The sequence below is a fragment of the Lepus europaeus genome, chromosome 5 (genome assembly GCF_033115175.1).
Source record: "Lepus europaeus isolate LE1 chromosome 5, mLepTim1.pri, whole genome shotgun sequence".
Taxonomy (NCBI): Eukaryota; Metazoa; Chordata; class Mammalia; order Lagomorpha; family Leporidae; genus Lepus; species Lepus europaeus.
This window is the reverse complement of record NC_084831.1, coordinates 67,167,350-67,186,077: the sequence shown is the minus strand read 5'-3', so window position 1 is coordinate 67,186,077 and position 18,728 is coordinate 67,167,350. Positions and strand designations below refer to the sequence as shown.

General features: G+C 38.3%; 1 protein-coding gene across 1 annotated transcript in view; it reads left to right on the top strand.

Moving 5' to 3' along the window:
* The window catches only part of ERICH3 (glutamate rich 3), a 118,633-nt gene that overhangs the window by 34,615 nt on the left and 65,290 nt on the right, over positions 1-18,728 (top strand). Inside the window, exons 5-7 of the mRNA XM_062190095.1 lie at positions 424-552; positions 5,823-5,981; positions 9,323-9,541. Of these exons, the coding sequence (XP_062046079.1) occupies positions 424-552; positions 5,823-5,981; positions 9,323-9,541 (507 nt within the window). The remainder of the gene's footprint in view (positions 1-423; positions 553-5,822; positions 5,982-9,322; positions 9,542-18,728) is intronic.

Sequence of the window (18,728 nt, the reverse complement as noted above, 5' to 3'; positions counted from 1 at the left end):
TTAGATCCCCATCATTTAATATGCAAAGTTTTTGCTTACTCTCATTTATTTTCTAAGATAGAAAAGCACTGTTCTCTGGTAGTCTCTGCTGGTCGCAGTAGTGAAGACCATTGTGCTTTCTGTAGTGACTTGCTTTAAGCAGTTTAATATATACTGCTAAAACTCAGGATTCATTGCTTTGTAGCTATTTCTTTGAGTACGTCTAAAACCAACTCAATTTCCTAGTTTTTGCCATGACCCACGACTCCCTAATAAGAGCTTTGGAAACTTTTCCTAATTATCCTGAGAGACCTCAGAAATAACACTTGAAAGGAATAAGATAAGACTTCTTTAGTCATATGGTATCTCTTACATGTCAGGCACTTACTCTAACCTAGATTGCTAACCATGCATCTATTCACTAAATCCTTTTTCTTATTCTAGGGAGAGCACACAAGCCGGTCAATTGAAAATAATATGCCAATCCTGTCTCCTCATCCCCCAGCTGGCCCAAAGACCAACCATGGCCATAGTGTTCTGGTTAACGAAAGACATTCCAGTCCATTAACACTGGTGAGTCATATTAAACCCACTGTCTTGCAGCATCCAGGTTAACTAGTTTATGATTTCTTACTAATTTCAGAAGGAATGGTTGCTGGGAACATGCCTGCATATTCATGTGCGTCCTACTGTTGCAAAGATAGACTGTTCAATTCTGTCTCTTTTCAGTGCCCCACCTCTAATCCCTGTCACCCCTGCAAAATCCATTTTGCCTGCTACCAACCAGTTTTCTTGAAGTACAGACTATTTATGTTACTTACTTGCCCAAATACTTTCCCTGGCTCTGTATGACTTGTAAAAAAGCAGTCTTTCACCTGACACTTAAGACCTTAGACCATATGACTTCAATTTTGCTATTCCAATATTTCCCCCATGATTACTCCAACAAGCACCCTACAATGCAGCAAAATTGAACCACTAGTTGTGTCATATATGATTTATATTTTCTACTTCTGGATTTTGTTTTTATGGTTTCTGCATTCTTGTCATATCTGTACAAAATCAATGGTACCGTATAGTCTGTTCAGTCAGTTACTAATATTTGATCTCCTTTTATCAAAAGTATGTACATGTACTGTAAGGTAAAGGAAAATGTACAGAAATTCTACTTGAAGAATTACATACTTGTTTGGTTCATTTATAACCTAGAGGTAGTTTTTGCTTGAAGAAAAGTGAGGTACCTTGAAACAATACACATACAGGAGAAGTTTTACCAAGATTTGCTGGAGGTCAATAACTTAAAATGTAACTGAATGAATTGCATGATTAATCTTTATTTGTGCTTTGTGTAGCTTACTATATTTCCTTGTTAGCATTAACATTTTTGAATTGCACGATATTTATGGAGAAATCACCATACTTTCAGATTGTTGAAGTAGGATCATTGTATATGTTAAGCTTTGACATTTTTCAAGAGGTAAATATGTTTTGACATTTCCTGATGAACAGCACGAGTGCTCAAAAGCACTATCTTCCCTTTATTGGTACCCTATTTCCAGGTTTGATTTGAATGTGTATGTATACAAACTATTCTTTTGTAGGATAGTAAATTCACTAGATTCTCCAAAGCTTTTAACTGGGGTGAAACAAAAGAAACAATCAAGTGCTTTTTTCTGTCTTCCCACCTGTTTCAGAGAGGAAAAACCCTTCAAAGGCTTTCTTTTCAATTTTCCAGCTGAACACCCTCAATAAATAGTTTATGATACATCCAGGAGATCTTAATGTAGCAGGAGTGAGAAAGTAATTTAAAAATTACAGGAAACACTGACACTAGCACTTTAAAAGCCTTTTTTCTTTGGTAAGCCAGAATTCTTCACTTGGTTACCCCTGTGGTGCCTTTGCACCTATAGGGATACCTACTGTTCCTCTCGGAATGGTAGTTCCCATTTTACAGAAGTTCAGGTTTCCTTTTTTGTTCCCCCAGTGTGGATGTGTATCTTTTAAATTTCACTTCTGACTTAGAAATACCACTCATAAGAGGATGTCAATCCTTTTGGGATCTCACCACTGATTTGTTTCTTTTTCAACTCTCTCAAGTGAACAAAGAAAGTATAAGTGCACTTGGTCACTAATTGTGTTTAGACTTTGAAAATACCATACAATCTTTTAGCTGCACCACTCCCTGATAAACTGTGGAAAGTCATTTCAACTAATTCTGCACATGCTTAGAAAATTCACCCTCAGAGATCTACCAAGAATTGGAGATGCTCGGCTAAGCCGAGTAATCACCAGGTAGTCAATTTCAATTCACATTCGGGTATAGTTTTGAGAATGTTAAGCTACAGTGCCATATTTATTACAAGAAAATATATTACAGCTGATTTAAAATATAGCAAGTTTAAGGTAGTTGCTGATGTGAACTACAATAGTTTGTAGCTCACAGCTGTTAGTTAATGGTGCAGATTTGTTTTGGGAGATAAATGTGATCAGCTAAACATTTGACTGCCACATTCATCTAACTGAATGATATCTGTAGGCAAATGGAGGGAAATAAATTTTAGAGCATAATGGCTGATAGATCATGTTCTAGTTCCCAGTCACCTGTTTTCTTGAATTCCTACATTAGATTTTTTCATGGTTTTGTATTCCGTTGGATTATCTGCCAGGACAGAGTCTCAAGTCAGATTTGTCTTACAGAATCCAAGAGAATTCTTTTGGGTGATCTAATTCCCTAGTTCAGAAACTTCTAGTTTAATTTCCTGTTGTGGATTTTAAGACATTTTACCTCTTGGTATCTCCTGTGTCTTTAAATCAAATGCTGCTCTTGTCAGTCCATTTGACTCCCTTTATTGGTTGAAATATAGCAGTATAGGTGTGTGTACAGAGAAGCAAGGTAACAGTGACTTAAACATAAAGGATGTTTCCTCACCCCAACGCACACAGGAAGGGATTTCAAAAATGTCATAAGGGGTGGGGGTGGTGGCTGTTAGGCAGAGTAGTTAAGACATGGGAGATCCGTGTTGTGGCACAGCAGGCTAAGCTGCCACTTGCAATGTGCAAATCCCATGTCAGAATGCCAGTTTGGTTCTGGCTACTCTGCTTCTGATCCAGCTCCCTTCAAATGCACCTAGGAAAGCAGCAGATGAGGGTTCAAATACTTGGGCCCCTGCCACCTACGTGGGAGATCTGAATGGATTTCCAGGCTCCTGGCTTAAATAAATAAAATCTTGAAGAAAAGAGAATGATGCCACTTGAGATGCCCACATCCTATGTTAGATTACCGGGGTTTGAGTCCCAGGTTGACTCACCATTCCAGCTTTCTGCTAATGTGTACCCTTGGAGGGAATACATGATGATGGCTCAAGTGCCTTGGTGTCTACACCACCCGTTTAGGAGACCTGAATTGAATTCTATGTTCCTGACTTCTGCCTAGCTGAGCACTGACTGTTCCTGTCAATTGGGCATGAACAAGTAGATAAAAGATCTCGATCTGTCTGTTTCTCTCTGTCTAAAATAAACTTTTGAAAGTATTTTTTAAAAAGTTCATGGAAAATGGAATTAAAAGAGAATGAGAATTTTTACATGAACTTTTTGAAGCCCCTCGTACATGAGTGTCACTTGGCCTGACATCTCTGCTCTAGAAAGTCATCGAAAGCCAGACCCTTTTTATGCTATTGATCTACTGAATTTAGAGTGTTGCTGCTTAAGTCAAGATGGAAGATCTGTGTGGATATTTCAGCCAGAGGAAAAGAGTAAAAGGGCTTGTGAGCCACGCTTATATTCTCTAAGGGCATGATCTGAAAGTTTTGGGTATCACTTTTGCTCATATCCTATTGATCAAAACTGAAGCCATTTATATCTACACAGAGTTGTAAGGGATGCTGAAAAATATAACATTTGTTTATGATATGTGTGCTACCAGATAGAAATTCTGTTACTAGTGAAGAAATGAAAACAAAATATTACCTTTGCTGCTCTTCCCATGGCTTGGCTAACAACCAGTTCTCTTCTTCCTTAATTATCCAGTTTTACCATTCTCCTCTACTTATCCATTTCTTCTTTTGTTTAGCCATTCTGATAAAATCTAACTGCTTCTGCGAGCTTTAACTTTTATTAGCTTCATTAGATTACTCTAAATATTTTGGAATATTTGGTTCTGTTTTCTGTTCTCAGGTATTTTGTTGTGATTGTCTATTTGGCAGCCTTTGTGTGGTTGGTACTAAATGTGTTGGGTTGCCATTAGATATTAAAAATAACTTTTTGTCTCAGTGCAGGGCCTATGTTACGATGGGAATTCAGTAAATGTTGACCCAGCAAAATGAGAGATTTAGCAACACATGACATGCTTCTCAAGATGGTACTCTGATTAATTTTAGAAGTAGCAGCTGCCTTAACATCCTTTTTAAAAACGTGTATTTACACACACTTTTTCCAAATTCAATATTTGTTGTTCACCATTCTCTGGAGTCAAAACATTAAGCCTTATTTGTGAGTCATTTACATACCATCTTTCTCACACCCTCTTATCCAAACACCCTGTTGTATTCTTGACGGATTTTCCACTATCTCGATAATAGGAAAACTAGGCCAAAAGTCTCATTTTTTATCAACTTTTGACACATTGCAAATCTTTATACTAAACTTACCATGTTCTGTCAATGCCCGGAAATGCTCTTCTAATGTTCCAAAATATTGACATTTTTGGTATTTGCTTCAATACTTTCTTGACTGGAAAATGCCTCAGTCAGGGGCTCAACAGGAAACAGATGGCTCACACAAATAGGATAATTAGGAAGTATTTAATAAAGAAACTATTTACAAAAATGCAGGCAGGGTTAACAAAAACCCAAGGAGGGGTGTTAACCATACTGAGGTTGGCACTATGAGAAATCACAACTCCTCTGAGGTCTAAGGGGAAGAAAAACTGGATACCAGAACAAGTAAATAGTACTTGTAGCCAGGAGAGGACTTCCCCACAGGAGCTGTGGACCTTGGTAGAGGGTCCCCGCTGCCCCATTATGAGCTGCAGGGAGGGGTCCAGGAGAATAAACACCCTGATCTCAGTCTCCTGCTGCCCATCTGTCTCCTGCCATGCCTCTCACTGGTGGAATCCAGCTGCATTTCTGAGGTTAGTTGGTGTAGTTCTAAAAGGATGACTCCCTGCTGCCCCACCAAACCAAAGAAGGTGGATAGTAGACCTAGTGGAGAAATTAGAAAACACCCATATTTATACAGTGCTTGCCAAAGTTGACAGTTATAGTTTCTCATCTATGTTTTCTTAAAATTTCAAGAAAGCGGTTGAATAAATGGTAATGAATTACAGTTGAGCATCCATCTTTTCTCCTTGTTTGAATCCTATTGTCTGCTTTAACTTCAGTACCAATTTTAATCTTAAGTCTTAAAAGATTCAGAATTGAGCTTTTATTGAAAATGTTGAAATAGAAGTGAGTCCATTCCAATAATATCCGCTCAAACCTTTAAAATAGGAACATTATTTAACTTAACGTTTAATTGAGCAAAGCCAGTCTATGCAGAGCATAAATTAGATATTGCCTGTGAATTTATAGTATGAATAAAAATACAGGAATGTAATAGAGGACATCTCTTTTGTCTATAATACTCTATAATTGTGGCATTTAGTTATGTAGAGGACTTCAATACCATATGTTTTAACAAATACTTTGGGTCATAAGGGTATGTATAATGGAAGGACATAATTAAAGTTTAATTTGTTCAGTAAAAAGGCACCATTAATTATTCTAGGCAATTTGTTGGGTTATTAATTGGTTCTGGAAACATGTCAAGATACTAATTTACATGGAATTTTCCCCCTAATTGTCTAGACAGCCCCTCGACCATATACTGCTCCAGGAAATATGCAGCCTCCAATTCGATTGCAGCCTCTTCCCAGTAATCCAGCTATAAGAACTGTTCCAAAGATTACGCCGGGGTCCAGACCCAAAACCTCAATCCTGGAAAATGAAGCTCCATTTCCTATTGGGGTAAATGTCATTTTATTCAAGAAATATTTTATTTTATTTTATTTATTTTTTTGACAGGCAAAGCTAGAGAGAGAGAGAGAGAGAGAGAGAGAGAGAGAGAGAGAGAGACAAAGGTCTTCCTTTTCTGTTGGTTCACCCCTCAAATGGCCACTACAGCCGGTGTGCTGCGCCGAGCCAAAGCCAGGAGCCAGGTGCTTCCTCCTGGTCTCCCATGTGGGTGCAGGGCCCAAGCACTTGGGCCATCCTCCACTGTCTTCCCGGGCCACAGCAGAGAGCTGGACTGGAAGAGGGGCAACCGGGACAGAATCTGGCACCCCAACCGGGACTAGAACCTGGGGTGCTGGTGCCGCAGCCAGAGGAATAGCCAAGTGAGCCATGGTGCCGGCCAAGAAATATTTTAAAATTATTAATTAGAACATTAGGTTATCATAATTCTTAATATTCTATATTCAATAATCCACTTCGTGGAGTTCATGCTGTGTCTTTATTAAGTAGTTGCTATGCACTTTTGATAAATTATATGATACTCTAAGTGAAGGCCTGTAGTTTCTATATTATTGAGTACAAAGAGTAGGAATAGATTTTTTTAAAATGTGTGATGGGTTCCAATTAATTTGAAAGGCTAATTGAAAAACAAAGAGGAAAGACTTCATAGCCAGATATGACTTCTATCAGAAAAGACCCAATGTTGACTCCTTCCAAATTTTAAATGCATGAAACCTAGAAAATGAAACTTTCCAAGAATAGGTTTGCATTTGCATGCCGACTTACTTTCCCATCAGTGTATGAAATTGCTTCAAGTTTGACTCTTCGAAGGTTGAATATAGAAGGAACTGAATGTCCATCTTTAAAAATGCTGAGTTAATCACACCCGGGAGCTAGACTCCACTTCTCTTTCAAGGTTATGTCTCAGATAATTTTCACTTATTTCAATAGAGCACAGGAAGGAGTATGGTAACCATGAAATATGAGTTACTTAAATAGGGAGGGATAATTAGAACATTCACTAATTAGGGAGGATATTGTTTGTATTTATAACAGGAACAAGAAGCATTTGCCAGCTTAAGAATGAGCCTGTGTTATAACAATGATTGTCATTATGTTAAAATAGGTGAATTACATTCCATTTATTATTAGGAAATATGAGATATTTCAGATATTTTAAATCCTTAACTGACAGACAAGCTTGCCACTAAGAAATTAATTAAAAATATCATTGTTTCACAAGTATAAATATAACTAAAAATAATACTATCGATTTAATGTGTTTTTCAGCTTGCAAAGTACTATTTACCAACCTTACTTCAGTAATTTAATAGTAGTTTCCCAGATGGCAGGAGAATTAATCTGAAGGTGATGTTGCTTTGTTTAAGGTGACTACTTAAGAGCTCAATAGAAACTCATAATGTCATAAATCAATTAGTTTGGCATTTTCTAGGATTGGCTCTCCATTTTGAAGGCACAAATTTCCACTGTCAGCCAGTGTCCAGAAATGGTCAGGTACTAAGATTATTTCGGATTAACTGAAGTTTACAACAAGCTCATTTTTATCTCTAAAATAAGCCAAAATAGGAACTAAATCATAATTAGGTCATTAGGTCACCAACAGGTATCAAACAGTCAAAGCTTGTAAAAGTAGTGTGTTCTCTCTTTGTAGGCAGACCTAAATGGGAAGTGAAGCCATAATGAGAAGGTTGCCTGGTGAACATGGAGTCAGAATGAGGGGGATATGGCATATGGAATGTTAACATGTCAGACCAAGATGGTCTAATTCACTCATCTCATCCTAAGAATTGGCTTGCCAAAAGTACCTGAAAACTCAAAGGTCTTTGGCTAAAACTCTGTCCTCCAAGGCGGACATTGCAGTTAGGATTGGAAATATTTAAAGTTCATGGATAGTAGTTCCTGTTCCCTAGATAGTACTCAGATGAGTACTTTCCACTTTTCCTAACATTGTATTCTTTTCTAAGCTTCTGTAATTACCAATTCTATCTTTGATCAATACATTTTTTTTTAGATATGTGAACACTATCAGTCAGGAAATATTCACATTCTACTGGTTTGAGAGCAGTTTTTGGTGGTAGTATTTTCAGATGATTTTCCAAATCCACTCATCCAGTGGATAGATTTACTCATTAAAGCTATATAAGGTCTTTCCCTGTTTCCAAGTATTTGGTAGATAGGCACTTATTGGCAGTTCATGAATGCTGACAAGACTAAGATAAACTTCACATTTCAATTAGCTAACTCATTTTTCATTCAGTAAACATTTATTGAATACCTACTGTGCCTAGGTGCTGATATAGGCATTGATGATGATATATCAGTTATCAAGGCAGTCAAAAGTAACATTGGGGCTTACTGTAAAACATATATATGAAACACATACTGGGAGAAAAGACACACAATTATTGTCAATGACATTGATGATGAAAATATAGAATCAGACAAGAAATTCCTTAAAAAGAATACTAGTCTACATGATTAGTGAATATGTAGGAAGCACTCAATAAATTCTTATTGTGTTTAAAGAGTAAAAGATTTGCACGTGGAAAGTATTTGAACATGCCATAGATATAAGCAGGTTGAACTTTGCTAAGTTGCAGGAGTGAGGGTCTTTGATTTTGGCAAAAGCAATGGGGTAAAAAATGTGGACAGAGATTCAACTGAGTAAAGATAATTAATTGATTGAAAGTAAATATCCTTAGAAAGATAGTTTCTCTTATACCATTTGTAAGAGTAGAAATTGTTTGTACAACTATTTGTGGAGGCAATAGAGGAATATTTATCACAATTTCAAATGAACATTCTCAATTGTTTTAACACAGAGGGATTTATCCTAGGAATACACACATAAATGTAAAAAAATGGATTCAACAATGTTGTGTGCTGTCATATTTGTAATAATGAACAACTGGAAGGCGCCCAAGTATTTAACACAGTATTGTTTAATATGTTATGCAGTAACATGTTAAAGTACATTTTAAAAACCTTAACCTTGTTTCAAATACAACTCTGCAAACTTCTTGGTTTTAAATTATTTAATTGCACTGGGTCCCTGTAATGATTTGCTGAGGGAAAGTCCTCAAAGTACTATCATAAAACTGCCATCCCTATTTGTTAGTGTAAAACTATACTATATAAATTTAGAAACTTATGAATAGTTAATTTGCTATGAAATGACTGCAAAGTGCCATTTTTTAAAAACCAGACTGGAGCATTTTGAGTTTCTTGATATCAGGTGTCCACAATGTCAGTCATTCAAGCTATCTTTGATTTCGGGTTACACGGGGTCACCACTTCTGTTTCATTGGTTCTTATGTCATGAAATGTGATTATAGGGCAAGAAGGCCATGATGAAGTTCAGGAACTCCACAGACAATTCACAGAGAATGAATCCATATCAACTTCCGAACATTAGCAGTTATTTGATGCCTATTCCTCCTCCACCTCCTCCCCTAAATGGAAAAATCGCCAAGGAAAATAGATCTGAAACATGGAGAAGGAGAAGATTTCATCCAACCACAGCTCCAAATGGCTTGGAACCTCTCTTTACAAGGGTGATTATGGAGTAAAATTTTCTTTTATTAATTTCACACAGATTACATGGTACTATTAGATTTGCTGTAAAGATTACATGGAAATCACATGCAAATAGTCTTTCATAAAGAAGTGTAATAATGTTATAATTATAAGTTAAAATGAATCTGAAACCAAAGATTTTAGGGCTTTAGTAGACTAATTTAGCACAGTTGATAATAAAGGATTCAGCAAATCTTGCTGTGAAACTATACCTGGTTTCTAAATCATTTATTTCCTTTAAATTCACTCATTCAATCATGTTGTCAAAAGTATCTTAATGTTTAATCTGTGAAAATTCAAAAACTCAAATATGCCTAAAATATCCAATCCATTCAATCTTATCAAAGTTTTTAAAAATGACTTTTAGCAAAAAACTTTTAGAAAAAGTTTTCTTTCAGTATTCTTTGCAAACAGTATAATTTATTGTACTAATTTCCTGAAAATATTGGTAAAGAAACTATGAGAGATCTTCAAAAATTCATGAAAAAATGTGTATTGTGAAAAAAACTGCATCATGAATTTTGATTTTTTTTGCACCAAAATAAGCTTATCTTTTAATTCTATTTTTCCACATAGTTTTTCAAGTACCCTCCTAGTTCTAAGGCCAGATACAGGCTAGTAAGAAGGCAGCCTATGTCTTTATTTTCCTTATGTAAACAGGCAGCTGGTAGTAATTTTATATAACTTTTGTGATTCATAACAGATACCGGGTCAGCATTTCACTGACTGGGCATCAGGGAGTGAACTCCCCCTGTGTACACGGACTGGGCTGGCTGCTTCTTCAAAGCCAGCCCCACTCTTCAGTGCCTCCTTCACATCGTGTCCACATCTTGCTCCCAGCAGCTGCCCTCACCTCTAACCTTCTCAAAAGATAGGGACTCTCTTCCTCATGCTTGCTCAAATTTCCCCCTTTCAACGCTATTTTTACCAAAATAGAGGGCTTTATTTGCCTCTGACAGAGCAGTCTCTCTCTTCTCTGAGACTCACCCTCTGCCCTCTGTCCTTGGTGCTGGACTCAGCCTGCTGGTAGTACCTTGTACCATCTTTCATTCTCCTCTCTAATTTGGATTTTGAGAGTTCCTTTAATATTCATCTCTGCTTCTCAATATGACCTTATTTAGAGTAACCAGATCCTTTCCTTGCTGGCTGTAACCGTAGACTTCTGTTTGTTCCCTTCCTTCACTGCACAGCTCTCTCAAAGGTAGCTTAGCCTAACAGGCAACCCCAGTTTACAACAACAAAGGCTTATTTTGTGATCTCATGATCATGTTTTTTTTGGTCAGCTGAAATCCTGAGACCTGGACAGGATGAGTAGGTCAGACTGCAAGAGTCTGTTGTGCTACCCCCTATACAGCGGAACCATGGAATGCCTATAAGGTTTTGCTCAGAAGCTGCACATTGCCACTTACATGCTTACTCTTGGATTTCACTGGCAAACCACGTCTGTGGCCAAACCCGATAGCTACAGAGTAGGGGATTTCACCTTTGCAAAGAGTGGGGCAGTGATAGAACCCATACTCATTATCTTTAAACTATTTGTGTGCTGGCACATGCTCTCTTGAAGGTAGGTACCCACTTAATAAAAAGTGTGACTTTCTCATCATCCATAAAATTAACTGGCAGCATTTGATTTTCTGATGTTAAAATACATCATGGGGGGGGCAGCACCCTGGCTAACTTGGTTAATCCTCCGCCTGCGGTGCCAACATCCCAAATGGGCACCAGTTCTAGTCCCGGATGTTCCTCTTCCAGTCCAGCTCTCTGCTGTGGCCTGGGGGGCAGTGGAGGATGGCCCAAGTGCTTGGGCTCCTGCACCCACATGGGAGACCCGGAGGAAACACCTGGCTCCTGGCTTCGGATCAGCGTAGCTCCGGCTGTAGCAGCCATTTGGGGAGTGAACCAATGGAAAGAAGACCTCTCTCTCTCTCTCTCTCTCACTGTCTATAACTCTACTTGTCAAATAAATAAATAATTTTAAAAATACATCATTGGGATAAACCCCAGTTGGGGTGCCGGATTCTGTCCTGGTTGCTCCTCTTCTAGTCCAGCTCTCTGCTGTGGCCCAGGAAGGCAGTGGAGGATGGCCCAAGTGCTTGGGCCCTGCACTCACATGGGAGACCAGGAGGAAGCACCTGGCTCCTGGCTTCGGATCGGCACAGCACGCCGGCCACAGTGCGCTGGCCGTAGTGGCCATTTGGGGGGTGAACCAACAGAAAAGGAAGACCTTTCTCTCTGTCTCTCTCTCACTGTCTAAATCTGCCTGTCAAAAAACAAAGTTTGAATATCTCATAAGCCATAACAATATATAAAATATGTACGTACAACTTGACAACTATAATCAAACAAACTGCCATGTATTCACCGCTTTTAAATAAAGTAAAACTTTACCATCACTGTCCCAGCACATCCCCTACTTCTTCAATCAACTGGTTTATTGATTTCAGTTAACTGTTTCCTCTTTCTTTTTTTTTTTTAAGATTTTATTTGTTTAATTGAAAGTCAAAATGAGAGAGAGAGAGAGAGAGAGAGAGAGAGAGAGGTCTTCCATCTGCTGGTTCATTCCCCAAATGACTGCAATTGTCGAGGGTCAGCCAGGCCAAAGCCAGGAGCCAGGAGCTTCTTCTGGGTCTCCCAGATTGGTGCAGGGGCCTCTGTTGCTTTCCCAGACACATTACCAAGGAGATGGATTGGAATGGAGCAGCTGGAACTCAAACCGAGGCCTATATGGGATGCCAGCATCACAGGTGGTGGCTTAACCCTGTATACCGCGACACTGGCCCCTCCCTGCTTTTCTTTAGAGTTGTTTTGTTTATATTCATAAGGTTTCAGAAATACTCATCAACCCAAATCTAGCATTGCAATGAACGGATAATATTCCCATGAGAAAGCAAGCGGAAAAGAAACTTTGGGTCAGAATCTGGTTTCGTATCCTTGACAATTTTTTTACTTGTTTATAGCCCATTCTGATGATGTCGGGTTGGGGGGTCACAAGTGAGTTCTAGGAAACATGAAGTTTACTAGAATCAGGGTATCTTGTGAGACCCTCTTGTGGCACAGGCTCTGGATGTCCAGTGGAAATGTGGTTAGGGGTACGGACTTCTGTGACTGCGCATGGAAAAGAGAGCAGCAGCTTCTTCGTGTTTTGGACATGTTAAGTGAAGCACAAAGAGGCATCTTAGCTATGTTACCCAGAGTCCTGCCTTCAAGTGAGCAGCACAGCGTGGGGTCAGCAGGCATCCTGACCCCTGACAGACCTTCTCATATTGTTTTTGGAGTCCATCTGTCTTGGCATTTTGGTCTTATTTATTTATTTTAAAAAATTTATTTATTTTTAAACTGTCTTTCGGGGAGAATCCTGTTCTGGGAATGTTAGAACCATTCTACTGATACTCTCCTGTTGTTAACTTTTCCTCTATACTTCTTTGTCATTTTGTTTTACAGGCTGAGAGATTTCTTCAATTTTATCTTTTAAACATTCTCCTGAGCTTTTCCTTCTGCTACCATATTTTTAATTCTAAGAATTACTTTTGTGTTCATTGAATATTATTTTTAGAAAAGCACCTTATTCTGGTTTGATATTATTTTAATTCTTTGGTATTAAAGACTCCCTTTGTGCACCAATATAAGTTCAGTTTTGAGAAAGAATACCATTCTTTAAATGTTGAGCTTAGAGCACCATACAATTATATCTCTCAAATTTTTATATCCTTAGATATCTTTTTATCTGCTTGCTCCCTCAGTTCCAGAATTATAATGACAATTAATTCTGTAAACTTGATGATTTGGCTTTTCTCCTTATAATTAAGCCAAGTTCTATTTCATTTCAGATACCTTTATAAATATTTAGAATACCTTATATTCATTCAGATTTAGGAATATTTTATTTTACTAGTTAGGTCACCCTTTATCATTAAAAATGACACCTTTTAATCACTGTATACTGAGTTTTAAAATTTATTTTAAGAAACACATATTTATGTTTACATATTCATATATATTCCTTTTACTTTCAGCCTTTCAGAGTCTTTAGATATAAACTTCAAGTGTAAGTAAGATTATGCTGTGTTTGGATGGTTTGTGTTTAATTCAATCTAAGAATCTTTATTGTATCAATAAGTTAGTTTAGTCTCATTAAATTTATTTTGTTTAGTGGCGTATATAGACTTACTTTCACCATCTTGATTGGTGTTTTCTATTTATCATGATTTTTTGATAACAGCATTTCTTGCTGGTTTTTCCTCTTCCTTGAAAATTCCCTCGCTCGCCTCCCATGGCACTCTACACGCACGGACCTTTGCTATCTCCTTTTGCCTCTTTTACTTTGTTGTGACTCTTCCTCCTCTTCCCCCTTAAATCTGGCCATGACCATAACTTTCGACCTTACCACAGTTATTTTTTTTTTTTTTCTGTTCAAGATGTCATCATCTCCCTGTGTGGAGTCAGAGGTTTGCTAGATAACTCATGGATTTTTCTGTAGCCCTGGCACCTGGAAGATGGAGTAAAATTGGTTCAGTGAGGAGAATCATGCATATTTCCAAGTACACTAGTCAAGTACTTGATTTATTTTACTTAGGTATCAAATATTCATTTAAGGGACACGATTCTCATGACTAGCTTACACATTAAAATCACTCTTTGATTTTATGACTGCTATGTCCTAAAACATCCTTCGAATGCTCTTAAAAGGAAGGGAAGAAGGAGGCTCTTGGTGCAGTGGTTAAAGCCATGGCTTGGAATGCCTACATCCAGTATTTGAGTGCCTGGATTTGTACCCCCACTCTGCTCTTGATTGCTTCATTCTAATATATGTCTTGGGAGTAGCAGGTGATGGTTCCAAGTATCTGGATCATTGCCACCCATACAGAAGACCCTCAACTGAGTTTCTAGCTCCTGGCTTCAGGCTAGCCATGGTTGTTGCAGGCATTTTGGGGGTGAACCAATAGATGCAAACTCTCTCTGAGCTCCCCTGCTTTTCAAATGAAATAAACAATAAATATAAAAATAAACAATATAAAATATAAAAATAAACTATGAATATAAAATAAATATTTTTAAAAAGGAAGGAAAAAAGAAATGGGGATTTGGTGCCATGGTTAAGACATAACTTGGGACACCCACATCTCATATCAGAACACCTGGGTTTGAGCGCTGGCTACACGCTCCAGTCTAGCTTTGTGATTCCTTGCCACCTACATGGAAAACCAAGATTGAGCTCCTGGCTTTTGGCTTCAGTCAAGCTCAGCCCTGGTTCTTGCAGACATTTGGCAAATGAACCAGCACATAGGAGTTCTCTTTGTATTTCTGCCTTTCAAATAAATAATAAAAATAAGCAATAATTTTAAAGAAAGAATGAAAAAAGGTCAAAAGCAATGAAATATATTTTGCATGGTGGCTACCTCCTGTTTTTCTGTGAACGTGTAGAACCACATGATCTGTAGCATCTGTGATGCCTGCCTCTAGGGGATGATCAATGGAGCCAGATATGTTGCCAGGGGGCCTTAGGAATCGTAGACCAGCAAGTTACCTCTGTGCCTTGTTACTTTTATTGTATTTTAGCACCCTTAGTGCTATTTAGTGAATCTGCAAAATCTATGAAACAGGTTGGGTTTTGTCCTGAGATTTACCTCACCAACCTGCAGATTTTTATATTCCCACACAGGATTAAGAGAGCCTGATCTTACTGGTCACCTACTCTATTCAGAAGCATATGGAAACTGTGGATAGTTCTATAAATAGCCCCCTCCTACCAATTTTATTTATTTATTTGGAAGACAGAAGGAAAGATAGCAAGAGATTGACAGACAGAGCTTTCCCATCTGTTGGTTCACTTCCCACATGCCTGCAACAGCTAGGCCAAATAATGGAGCCAAAAAATTAATCCAAGTTTCCCTCATGGGTAGCAGGGGCCTGATTGCTTGAGCTGTCACCTGCTGCCTCCCAGGGTACATGTTAACAGGAAGCTGGAATTGGGAGCAGAGCCAGCACTGATTTGGGACTCAGGCTTCCGAGGCAGCATTTTGACTGCTATGCCCAATGGCTGTCTCATAAACAGCTTGTAAATGTGAAAATACAGAGTTTGAAACAAGAACCTTCTGATGGTTATGCTTATCGATTAAAACATCTGAAACAAAGTTAGTCATGTTCTTTTTGTGAAAGAGTGGGCAATGAGATCTGAGCATCTCATTGGTTTAGGACTTTCCCCATATCCCCAATTGACTTCCTGGCTCCAGATGAGACCTGTGTAGTTACTGATGCCTGACTGACTGATGATAGGTCCTACATCTCAAATTCAATGTGGTTACCACTTTAGCCAGGTTCTCTATTCACTTGCCTTATTTCCCTTCAAGCACAATCTTTTCTTTAGTAATTTTGTCTCAAAATCTTGAGTTCCTCTTTTTCTTTCCATCAAACCTCCAGTTAATTACTAAGTCCTTGAGATCAGAAGTGTTCAAAGAAAATATAGTGCAAGCTAGAGATGCAATTTAAAATTTTCTGATAGCTTTGTGAAGAAGGTAAAGAGAAATATGTGAAATAATTTTAAGAATATATATTTTAATTAAGTATATCTAAAATATTATCACCTGAATGTATAATGAATAAGAAAATTCTAATGAAGTATTGCATATTTTTACACTATGCTTTTGAAATTAAGTGTATTTTATACTTAGTGCACATGTCTTTGGAACCAGCTAACTTTCAAAAATCTATCAGATGATGACTGCCCTAGGTAACACAGCTCTGAATGCCACCTTGACAATGGTTCATGTATCAGTTAATGTTTTTCTATTCGAGTTGCTACATCTCTAGTTCAGGTACTTACTAGCTAACTCTTGACAGGACTATTGCAATCATCTATATTCTTAGGCTCTGCCTCTCAATCAGCAAGTAGCTATGTTCAGGTTTTATTGCTTATGACAAGGGCTATATACCAGGTGCTGGAGTTACCGAGAGGAGTAAAACTAAATCTTCTTTTGTAGGAGGATTTTAGATTAGCAAGGGAGACAGAAATATGCAGGTAACCACAATACTTTGTGATTAGCACTACCACTGCTGTTTAAACAAATCACAGCAGGAACACACATGCAGGGAATACGAGTTTTGACTGACAAGATTGGAGAATGCCTTCAAGAGAAGGTAGCCTTGGAAATGTGCTTTAAATGATGAGTAGGAAGTTAGCACGTATAATCAGGAAGCAGAGGGTGAAGAATCCATTTCAGCCTTAGCAGATTGTACATTAACACTGCTAAATTGAACATTGTAGAGTGACTCCCAACATGCCTCTCCCCTGCTTAATACCTTCACTAGCTGCTCCATTCCTAATGAAAGCAGGGATAGCCTTCTGCCTGGGTGTGTAAAGTACCAATTTAAAAAATTATTATTCGGGTATGGTGAGGCCTATAGATGAGATGTTTGTCACTGACAACATAACTTGTTACAGTTCCCAAGAGGAGGAGGCACACGACGTGCATTCATGAGGGTTTCATCTAGAATTATGTTTGACCGCTTATCCGGGCTCTGTGGCCTAGCTAAGTTGATGGATTACTTTAGCCATCCTACCATACCAGGGAGGGCCACACAGGAAGCTCCAGTCTGGAGGCAGAGGAAAGAGGGAGGGAGAATATGGCCAAGAGCCATTACTTCGATTTCCATGGGAAGGAATGGGTGAGGCAGGGTCAGAAGTCTTAGGAGTGGGTGAATAATTTTGGTTCTGGGTTGTTAGGGCACCCCAGAGTTGTTTGGCTCCTAGCCTTGGGGTGTGTATGGCAAGGTAATATTGCCTAGAGCATAAGATCAGAGAGAAGATGAGGTTAGAGTAGGGGCAGAAGTAGGCTCTGGATTGGTTAGTTTGCAAATGAAATGTGCTTTCCCAGGTAAATCCTTAACCATCTCTAGAAATTGGTTAGCCCTGGGAAGGGCAGGCTCCACAGTAAGGCCCCAGATGCCAAAACATCAGAATAAAAAGTCAAGCTTAATACACTGGCATTCAAGTTCCTTTAGATTCTGGTCCACTACAGGTTTCTGTCCCACTTCCACTCAAGGAAGTGGAAGTTTCTGTCCCACTTTACTCTCAGCTTTTTATTCTTTTATACTTCTATTCCCATATTATTAAGCTTACTGAGGGCAGGCATTTGATTTAGCCTACATTCAATCAAATATATTTATTAGCACTATATTCATAAAATGGATGATATTTTATTAACCATACAAGAAATTAAACTCTTATGCTTTATCTTAGGTCAATGTCATGAAATCAGTTGTGCTATCAGATGTAATTCTCCTTTCTCCAAAACAAATAAAGCCTAACATTAGGTTTTAGAAAAATTGTGTATTCTCTTCATTCAACTTTAAGAATATTTTTCCAGTTTCCATTCCAGTCAGTGCATTATCTTCATTTTTTTAACTCTTGGTTTTTCTCACTTGTAATCCTAGATTTGAGAATGCAAAACAAATGCATCCGCAGGATGTTATTATAAGGTGATTCAACATTTCTCATAGTAGGCTAGATTTATTTCAAAGACTTCATTTTAAACAAGCTTTTTTGCTTAAAATTAGCATTGAAGTTTGATAACTACAAATAAACTGATTTGAAAAACAATTTAAACGGCCAGTTTACATTGTAGAACAAATTCCTACAAGAAAGGAAAAGCCATGGCTGCTTTTGGTGTCATTGCAGTGGTTGTAGTTCAAGAGTCAACTCTTAAAGAGGGCATTTGGCCCAGCAGGGTTAAGTTACTCACGTCCCATATTAGAATATCTGGTTTCAATACCTGGCTGTGGCTCCTGATTCCAGGATTTTACTAATGCACACCCTGGGAGGCAGCTGTGATGGCTCAAGTAAATGGATTCATACTGCCCACATGGGAGACCTGGGTTGAATTCCTGGCTCCTATCATTGGCCTCAGCTCAGCTCTGGCCCTTTGTGAGCATTGGGGAAATGAGCCAGCAGGTGAGAGCTGTCTCTCTGAGTTTCTCTGCAATAAACTTAGGCCACGCACACTCTTCCTTGGACATATGTAGAATTTTCTCTCCCTAAGCCTGCCAACATCAACATGGAGACTGCCACTTTTTTTGTTAAACATATTTATTTATTTATTTGAAAGACAGAGTGACAGAGAGGGAGAGAGAGAGAGAGAGGGAGAGAGAGAGAATATCCTTCTTCAATCT